The sequence below is a fragment of the Ammodytes marinus genome, assembly GCF_949987685.1.
Source record: "Ammodytes marinus genome assembly, chromosome: 3".
NCBI lineage: Eukaryota > Metazoa > Chordata > Actinopteri > Uranoscopiformes > Ammodytidae > Ammodytes > Ammodytes marinus.
Genome location: NC_137232.1, coordinates 34312666 through 34323499, shown reverse-complemented (window position 1 = coordinate 34323499; position 10834 = coordinate 34312666). Strand labels below are relative to the sequence as shown.

Sequence of the window (10834 nt, the reverse complement as noted above, 5' to 3'; positions counted from 1 at the left end):
AGATCGAACGTGTCTGCTTGTTAAACTATATTTTCACCACAGGACATCTGTGGTTGCGCTCCAAACCGCATTGGGAACAAGTCCGGTGAGAATATAAAGCTTTCAATCTTAAATTATATTTATTTATTTTTGCTACCAGCTGATTTAGCTGCTATTGTGGAGCGTCTTTGAGCATTTGGAAAAACACTACAGCTCTGGGAAAAAAATGAAAACACCACTCCAAATGTTCAGTGTGTCTCGTTTTACTATTTAGAGGCATATGTTTGAGTAGAATGAACATTTTGGTTTTATAATATAAACCATTGACAACATTTCTACTAAATTTCGATAAATGTTTTGTCATTTAGAGCTTTTGCATTAAATAATGTAGAGAAAAATCCAGACTGATCTCTTAATTTTTTTCCGGAGCTGCACATACATCTAATGTATTATTATTATTATTATTATTATTATTATTATTATTATTATTATTATTATTATTATTATTATTATTATTATTGTTATTATTATTATTATTATTATTATTATTATTATTATTATTATTATTATTATTATTATTATTATTATTATTATTATTATTATTATATATTTTCTACCAGCCCACAGGTTGACCATGGCTGTCAGTATCCCCGGAGTGATCGCGATGGTCTTTTTCTACCTGCTGGTTCTTGGAGTTGGAATCTGGGCTTCTTTCAAATCCAGGAAGCAAGAAAACAAAACCTCAGCTGACAAAATGGACATGGCTCTGCTGGGAAACCGGAGCATTAAGAGTGTTGTGGGGATGTTCACAATGACAGGTGCAGTATTGATTTGTTGATTCAAAAATATGGCACTGTGAATACTGCAAGCACTGTTGTGTTAGTTGCGGTTAATTTTAGGGTTGGCGGTTCGATCCCCGCCCTGCCACTTGTGTCGTGGTTGTTGTGTCCTTGGGCAAGACACTTCACCCACCTTGCCTCGTGTGAATGTCGATAGTTAGCCTGCTATCGGTGTATGAATGTGTGAGTGAATGGTAACGTGGGAATGGGAACAGGTCTCCCTTGTAAAAAATCTCCGGTCTCAATGGGATTTACCTGTATAACTAAAAGTTAAAAAAAGGACTCAAAAACAGCTTTTAAATTTTTTTTTAATCACATTTTCAATCTTTCCCAAAAGTCGCTGGGGAACTTTGGATTCCAGCCCTTCCACCAGAGGACCTTGTTAATTTTCCTTGGATGGGATGGGAATTATCGAAACACCTTATTTAGAAAATTGTCTTCACCAGAATATGGACATTAATCAGAATATGCTGTGCATTTGAACTTGGTCAATTTGACTGAGCTCAGCTCTTTTAAATCAAATCAAGACTTTTCTGTGTCTGAACTGTGCTATAGAAAAAAAAAAAAACTTGACTTGCCTTGAGCTCTAGCTTCAGCACGGCAGCTTTAACTAGAAGATATAAAATCCATGCACCATCACCGAAGGCTTTGCCTCATGTAGATGCACCGACAGTGTTGTTGTAATTACTCAGAATTCCCCATGGGGGCGACAGTACAGCACTGTAGCTTGTTAAACTATGTCTGCTCCTGTATTTGTCTGGACTTGTTTCTCCTTTGAACTAATTTCTAACCCTCTAGCCCTAACCCTTTGTGTTTCGGCCTGACCACCCTTTAGCCACCTGGGTTGGAGGATGCTTCATCATGGCACTATCTGAGATGCTTTACACGCCCTCCATGGGACTGATGTCGGCGGTTCTGCTCCCAGCAGCTGACTGTGTTTCATTTACCATTGGTAGGTATTCTTAAAAGTCCGTCTGAACTAAAATTGGGAGTGATAACTTGACTGATAACTTGTCCTAAATGGGTAAAACATGATGTATGTTTCTGTTCTCTTTCTCTTGAATATATAAATCAAATCAAATCAAATTAAACTTTTTTCATACTTTTCATACACAGTTAAGGTAACACAAAGTGCTTCACAGTCGGCCTGTATACAATTAAAATAAAACAGAACAATACCAGCCCCCTTCCCCTCCCCTCCCCCCTCCCCACAAATCACAGACAGAGCAACACATTACATTCAGAAATGATCCATCTTGCCCACAGCACGCACATCTGTCTGTCTGTTTTATTTTCCAGGTGGACTTGTGTTCGCCAAGCCGATGAGAGACAAGAGATATGTGACCATGTTACACCCATTCGAGGAAAAGTATGGAAAAGCAGTAGCGGCCCTTCAGTCCGTGGGTGTTCTGCTAACCGACATCACGTGGTTGGCTGGGACACTGATTAGCTTAGGTACAGTATCTTAACACTCTATATACATGGGGGACAACTGTGGCTCAGGTGGTAGAGCGGGTCGGCCAATGATCGAAGGGTTGGCGGTTCGATCCCCGCTCTGCCACCTGTGTCATGGTTGTTGTGTCCCTGGGCAAGACACTTCACCCACCTTGCCTGGTGTGAATGTGTATGACTGCTGTATGTTTGAGGTGGTGGTCGGAGGGGCCGTTGGCACGGAATGGCAGCCACGCTTCTGTCAGTCTGCCCCAGGGCAGCTGTGGCTACTATGGTAGTTTACCACCACCAGTATGACTGTGTGTGAATGAATGGAACCTGGAACCCATCAAAGACCATGGATATGTGTTTTACAGGCGTCACCATGAATGTGATTTTGGATTTGTCCTACGGTGCGAGCATCTGGATATCTGCTGTGGTGGTGATTCTCTACACCCTGTTAGGAGGCCTGTACTCTGTGGCCTACACAGACATCATACAGCTCATCCTCATATTCTTCACACTGGTGAGGAAGCTACATTACAAAGTGTGCCCTGTATGTAGTTTTGAGACACAGGGGCAACTGTGGCTCAGTTGGTTGAGCGGGTCGGCCAATGATTGAAGGGTTGGCGGTTCGATCCCCGCCCTGCCACTCGTGTCATGGTTGTTGTGTCCTTGGGCAAGACACTTCACCCACCTTGCCCCGTGTGAATGTCGATAGTTAGCCAGCTATCGGTGTGTGTGAATGGTAACGTGTAATTTACCTGTGTAAAAAAAAAGACAACGCAACATTGTTTTGACCACCTAAAGCCGCTATCTCACTGGGCTGTGACGGTTTGTGACAGGTTGGGGACTGCATTCGCGAGGGAGTCGCAATTTATTCATATGTCGCCAAACCCTCGCAAAGTTGTCTTGACGCGTAAACTTTGTGAAGATTTGGCGACATATGAAACTAAATTGTGACTAATTTGCGACAAAAATGAGACTGACATTCAGTTTGTGCGACGCTTGCCAGACGTTCGCGAGACATAAATGCGAGCACCCGAAACATTTTGGCCAAGACTTTCACAAACGTATCGTGACGAGCCAACTCAGTGAGACTGCAAGTGAAAATTGCAATTTTGTATTTCCAACTTGTCAAGACCATCAGTGCAAAGAATGCTTTTTTTAAATAGCTTTTCTCAATGCCTTTGTCATGGGTATACGCTCACTCAGGAAAGACAGCTGGTGTCGTAAAAACACTACCGCTTTTGTCCAAATGGGGAGCTAGAATTAACATTGACTGAAAGATCCTCAACATTTTCTGTTGTGTGTTCCTTGTCTTTGCAGTGGATCTGTGTCCCCTTTGTCATGACCAACCCTTCCTCCGTGGATATTTCCCAGACTGCCATGAACTACACTTTCCAGGGACCGTGGATTGGAAGACTTGAGAGCAAGTTTGCCTGGACGTACATCGATGAATTCCTATTACTGGTAAACTCAAGTTTAAAATCAAAAGGACTGCTGCTTGCTTCTGTCCCAATAGAATAGATAGATGAGCTTCCAAAGTTATGATAATGTCCTGATACAATTAAAGCAATACTTCACCCATACGGAACCGGCTTTCTATCATTATAAAATCGCTATCACAATATAATGAATGAGGTTTTCCTTCCCTCGGTCTTTCCTCAGTCTGCTTTCAACACTAAAAATCTCGGCAGGATGTAGTAGACATCTGGACCTTTCTAACCATCCTAAATCTGGCCACAAGAATCGGGACATCCTAAAAAAAAAATCTAAATAGTAGATAGTATAGGGATTGGAATGCAGGGCATGTCAATCTGTTAGGATTTTGAAAAGTAGCCATAGAGATGGCAAAACAAAGACTTGTATGCTGGTCACCTAGCGACCCCAGAAGATCGCATTTGCTGATGATTAGAATCATGTGGTCGAGCGGGTCGGCCAATGATCAAAGGGTTGGCGGTTCGATCCCCGCCCTGCCACTTGTGTCGTGTCCTTGGGCAAGACACTTCACCCACCTTGCCTCGTGTGAATGTCGATAGTTAGCCTGCTGCTATCGGTGTATGAATGTGTGAGTGAATGGTAACGTGGGAATGTGAAGAGGTCTCCCTTGTAAAAAATCTCCGGTCTCAATGGGATTTACCTGTAGAAATAAAGGTTAAACAAAAGGACTCAAAAACAGCATTTAAAAACATTTTTTATCACATTTTCAATCTTTCCCAAAAGTCGCTGGGGAACTTTGGATTCCAAGCCTTCCACCAGAGGACCTTGTCAGCTGTCTCCTCGTCTGCTGCCAGAGTCTCGTGCTTTGTTGCTGCGTTCTTTATCCTGATATTTGCGATTCCTCCAATACTCATCGGGGCAGTGGCTGTTTCAACAGGTATTAACAGTTTCTTAAAGATAGTTTTTTGGCATTTTCAGCTCTTTTGGAGGGTTGGGGTGGGGAGACAGAGAGAGAGGGGGGATGACCTGCAGTAAAGGTCCACGGGTCAGATTTGAACCCGCGACTCCATTGGTGTAGTTGATAGTGCGCATACCATATTGGCTGTGGCCTTCGTTGCAGTGGTCGTGGATTCAAATCCGACCCGTCGACCTTTACTGCAGGTCATCCCCCCTCTCTTTCTGTCTCCCCATTTCAACTCTGTACAATCTAATACATCTTGAAAAAATGCCCAAAAAATTATCTTAAAAAAAACAATGACTATCTTCCATGTCATTAACTCGACGTCATTGAAAATGAGGGTCACCCCTCAATTGGTCTCTCGAGGATAAATAAAAGTTAAATGAAAAATGTATCAATATGTATGACTATCTTCCATGTATCTGTCCTATCTGTCCACATGCCAGACTGGAACCTGACGTCTTATGGTTCTCCGTCTCCGTTGGAACGTGACGAGGGAGCGATGATCCTGCCCATCGCTCTGAAACACCTAACGCCTCTCGCTGTCTCTGTCATCGGGACGGCCGCTATCGCCGCTGCTGTGATGTCATCAGCTGACTCTGCTCTGCTCTCTATGGCCTCCATCTTCTCCTGCAACATCTATAAATCCATCCTGAGGCCCAACGTGAGAAAACAAACTAATTTGTTAATTTATTTTTTATTTTATTTTTTATTAATTTTTTGGGCATTTTTCAAGCTTTGTTAGATAGTATAGAGTTTAAATGGGGAGACAGAGAGAGAGGCGGGATGACCTGTAGTGAAGGTCCATGGGTCGGATTTGAACCCACGACCATCCCTCTATCACCAAGATAATGACTTTGCAAAGATACTGTATGAGAATTCGGAAGACAAACTAAAAAACAAAGTGGAGGGTGGCTTTGTGATAACCTTTATCTTAACCACTCAATACCCAACAGACCTGGCCAAGGCACTTAGCAGCTTAATTAAAAGACGTTAAAGCTGGGGTGGAGGATTTGGGGAGAAAATGGCAGTTGGGATAGAGATTCGAATCCAAATACCTCAACCACTCCACTTGTTCTCTTTGGTCCCTCCCCTATGGTCCCTCCCTGACACGCTCTACACCAACAAAGTCGTGCCAAAGTGAATGGACAGTCCCAACAGCCAATAAGAACAGAGAATCGGAGCCTCGCTCTAAATGGTCAAACAAAGTGTACAGCTCATGTTAACAACTGAGCTAAGGGCGCCCCCTCGCTCATGTTAATGTTGACCAATCAGAAATCACATACCCCAGCTTTAAGAAAGAGTTTCAGCTGAAGAAGGGTATTTTGGACCAACATGAAAGCATTCAGCTAGTATTCGATGGCCTGTATATGAGTAGGTGCACAGCAGTATATAACAGTGTCATCTGCATACAAATTCACATTAGCATCTGAAACATTTCAGGTCGGTGGTTCGATCTCCCGTCTCCCCACCACATATCCAAGTGTCCCTGAGCAAGACACTGAACCCTAAATTGCTCCCGATGGTTAACCTGCTATCGGTGTTTCAATGTGTGTGTGAATGGTAACATGGGAATGGGAACAGGTCTCCCTTGAACAATAGTCTCTGGTCTCCATGGGATTTACCTGTATAAATAAAAGGTTAAAAAAAATACCTTCATTGCTTTACTGCAACTGATCTTTTTTTTCTTTTTTTATGTCCTGATTTCTTTGCAGGCCTCACAAAGAGAGATCCAGTGGGTGATCCGTGTCTCCGTGGTGGTGGGAGGTCTGCTTGGCACGTCACTCACCAACCTGAAAAACAGCGTCGTGGCAATGCTGTTTCTCGGGTATGAAATATGCTACGTTTTGATCTTCTCCCAACTGGTCTGCGTGCTTTTCTTCGACATATCCAACGGCTACGGGGCTATTATGGGCTGGCTGATAGGGCTGGTGTTAAGAGTATTGAGTGGAGAGCCATCCTTAGGCTTAGCACCGACCATACACTTCCCTGGTTGCGTTCTCGAGGACGGCGTTTATGTCCAGTACTCGCCACACAAGACCATCTGCATGCTGGCGGCTTTCACTGGCAACTTGGTGTTCTCCTACTGGACGTCTGTGCTAGTAAACAAAGGAACGATTCCTGAGAAGTGGGACGTGTTTGAGGTTAAAGCCCGGAGCTCGCCACAGCCACTGACACCGAGAGATGAAGCCAAAGAACTAGGCGAGAAGGAGAAGCTGGAAAAAAATGAACTTTGTCAAGATCACGCCTCTGAACCAATGATTAGCACAACGGAAATGTGAAAGAAAACACATTGAAACTGTCCCTGCCTTCCGAATCTCATACTATTTCTTTTTTCTATCCTACATACTACATCTGACCATAAACATTATCTAGTTAGGATGCCTGTAGGCTACAATTGGGACATACACTTACTTATGTATTTCATCATAACATTGCGCCTTGATCTTGCCTCTTGCTTTTATATCCGTCTCATCCCTGTTTGTTTTCATATGGAGGGTCCATTGATGTGACGTCACTTCAGGTTCGCACTGGATTGTGGGTCAGAATCGCCCAAATAGGATGCAGTTTTCAACACTAAAACATCTGGGCCTGATGTAGTAGGACATCCGGGTCTTTCTAACCATCCTAAATCTGGCCACAGGAATCGGGACATCCTCAATATTTTTTCTACCATACTAAATAAAGTATGCGATTCGGAACGCAGGGTCTGACATAAAGCACAGCCCTAGATCTATATATGAACCATGACTTGGGTTGCGTTCCGAATCGCATACTCTTTCTTTTTTCTATTCTACATACTACATCCGACGATAAAAAGAATCTAGTTAGGATGCAGTAGACATACTATTGGGACATACTTTTCTCTCTTATTTCATCATAACATTGCGCCTTGATCTTGCCTCTTGCTTTTATATCCGTCGCATCCCCGTTTGTTTTCATAACATGGACCTATAGGCTTCGTCGATGTTACGTCACTTCACGTGCGCACTGGATTGTGGGTCAGAATCGCCCAAATAGGATGCACTTTTCAACACTAACAATCTTGGCCGCATGAAGTAGACCATCCGGGTATTCTAACCATCCTAAATCTGGCCACAAGAATCGGGACATCCTAAATCTTTTTTCTACATACTATATAGTAGAAAGTATGCGATTCGGAACGCAACCTGAATCTGTGAAACCTCTTCGGGAATCAGGGAGTTAAAAGTTTTAAGGCTAGATATTGCGGGTAAACAGGGTAATATTTCCAACAGTTTTTTTGTGGTGGCTGCTATTACATCTACCATTGTGTCCTTGAGCAAGACACTTTTGTAAAAATGTAAATATTGAACCTATGGCATAAAGCACTGGCCTAGACACATACATGAACAAAAGATGACAATGACTTACAGCTCTGGACAAAATTAAGAGTCCACTCCAAATGTTCAGTGTCTCTCGTTTTACTATTTATAGGCATATGTTTGAGTAGAATGAACATTTTGGTTTTATTCTATAAACTACTGACAACATTTCTACCAAATTCTAAAGCATTTATTGCCATTAAGAGCCTTTTCAATAAGTTATGTAGAGATGAAGATTTAAGAAATATCCAGACTGGTCTCTTAATTTTTTCCAGAGCTATATATTGTCCAACCTGTGACACTTCTTCAGGACTTAAACGTTTAGGGAGTTAAAGAGATCCTATTATACTACTTTTCTGGTCTTAATTTCTTGTTAAAAACTGCTATAGAGCAACCTGACACGGAGGTGGAGGTTTTCAGGAAGGTGGGGGCATGCAGCCGGAGTTTGCCTGAGCAGCATTACCATACATGGAAACATCCGGGTACGTGACTCACGATACCCGGAAATTTGTTAAAGTTATTTCTCGACCGGCTGCCCTAGTGTTTAGTGCTCTGCATAGCCACCCCAGACGGTCAGCAGGGAATACGTCGAAATGCATGTACGTAATTATTTGATACGCTAGTATGGTTAAACATGACTATAAATCATTATAACAACGTTTATAGGTCATAAAAGTTGAAAAGTATCATAGGTCCTCTTTAAAGGTTTTAAGGCTAGACATTGCAGGTGAATAGGGTGTGTGTGTGTGTGTGTGTGTGTGTGTGTGTGTGTGTGTGTGTGTGTGTGTGTGTGTGTGTGTGTGTAAATAGGGTTACAACAGGTTAAGATGACATTGGTGCAATAGCCAGTGTATCCTATAGGCTAATATGCAATTTTTTTGTATTTTTGTATCTCCTTTTTATACTGTTTGATGTGTGATATGGACCTGTGTCTGCAATAAAGCTTTGTTATTGCAATTTTTATTTTACTGGTGGCTGCTATTACATCTGCCATTGTGACCTTGAGCAAGACAGTTACCCCCAAACGGCTCCAGGGGCGCTGTATCTCTCTGTCATGACTTTTTTTAATTTTCCACTGGCTGTAGTTGGGTTTTCAAACTCTCAGGAGAGGGCCAGTCTGTCTCAATAAAAAAAAAAACATCCCCTGCGTTCCAATCCCCATACTTCCCTACTATTTAGTATGCCAGAAAAAGATTCAGGATGTCCCAATTCATGCACGCCAATTGTAGTATGCTGAAAATACATAAATGACCCACTAACTCCAAATGCATTTTTCAGCATTCGTCCTTATTCTCGACATTTCTCGACTTAATAAAAAGAAAATCTTCCTTATCTGATTTTTTTTCTTTCCGGTGGCCCTAAAACTCTTCTGTACTTTAGTATGTAGTGTAGTAAAAAGACTAAAACTCTTCTGTACTTTAGTATGTAGTGTAGTAAAAAGACTAAAACTCTTCTGTGCTTTAGTATGTAGTGTAGTAAAAAGACTAAAACTCTTCTGTGCTTTAGTATGTAGTGTAGTAAAAAGACTAAAACTCTTCTGTACTTTAGTATGTAGTGTAGTAAAAAGACTAAAACTCTTCTGTACTTTAGTATGTAGTGTAGTAAAAAGAAAAACGCAGGGATCCTTAAAAAATTATGCTAACTAATCAATTACGCTGAATTTTTGGGTGGAAATGTCTATAAAATAATAAATGTAGGATATCTCCAATACCTACATTTGATGTTGCAGTAGTAAGAACTAAGCAACCAAAATAATATATTTTTTTAGAAGATTTTCTCGTCGAAATGAAAAAAGGTTTTAATTGGTTTGAAGAGAATACATAGAGCAGTTTCATTACACACACACACACAGACAGACACACACACACACACACACACACACACACACACACACACACACACACACACACACACACAGACACACACACACACACAGACACACGCTCACACACACACACACACACAGACACAGACACACACACACACACACACACACACACACACACACACACACATGCTCACACACACAACAAGCTTAAGCTTTCGTATTGGCCTGAAGGAATGAAAATGTCGGGTTTGAGAGCAAAATTAAAGTGTCATCGTAAAATGGCCGACGTTGGAGAAAACGTAAAATTACTTTTCTGCACATGGTGACACTTTTTAACACGTAAAAAACACAGTAATGTTGTCTTCTGGCAATAGTCTTCTGCAAGTCAAACCTTTTGCTCAATGAAACGAAACAGGATCTGTGTGTGTGTGTGTGTATGTGTGTGTGTGTGTGTGTGTGTGTGTGTGTGTGTGTGTGTGTGTGTGTGTGTGAGTGTGTGTGTGTGTGTGTGTGTGTGTGTGTGTGTGTGTGTGTGTGTGTGTGTGTGTGAATCTGAGAATGTGTTTGGGAGACGATAAAATAAAATGGAGGTTCGTTTAAGGACGCCCAGGATGGTTCATTAGTTCTAGAGATCAGGGAGTGTGTGTGTAATGTCCACCCTGAGGCCACACACACACACACACACACACACACACACACGCACACACAGACACACACACACAGACACACACACACACACACACACACACACACACCGTTTAATTTCATTGAGCAAAAGGTTTAACTTGCAGAACACTATTGCACACACACAAACACACACACACAGTTACACACACACACAAACACACACACACACACACACACACACACACACACACACACACACACACACACAGTTACACACACACACACCTTATTTATTACAACTCTTAAAACTCGAGCGAGGAGAGAAGAGCTACTGCATATTTCTGGTTATTAGTAAATGGGCTAACTCCATTACATTCTCAATTCA

General features: G+C 42.0%; 1 protein-coding gene across 1 annotated transcript; it reads left to right on the top strand.

Annotated features, from left to right (window-relative positions):
- Positions 1-613: 613 nt before the first annotated feature.
- Positions 614-6932, top strand: LOC307248481 (high-affinity choline transporter 1-like; the record flags this gene model as incomplete). Its single annotated transcript, XM_080024876.1, has 8 exons — positions 614-797; positions 1654-1770; positions 2118-2273; positions 2627-2775; positions 3579-3722; positions 4476-4629; positions 5097-5314; positions 6366-6932. The coding sequence occupies 8 exons, from the start codon at positions 614-616 to the stop codon at positions 6930-6932; spliced, it is 1689 nt and encodes a 562-aa protein (XP_079881002.1).
- Between the last annotated feature and the right edge of the window lie 3902 nt (positions 6933-10834).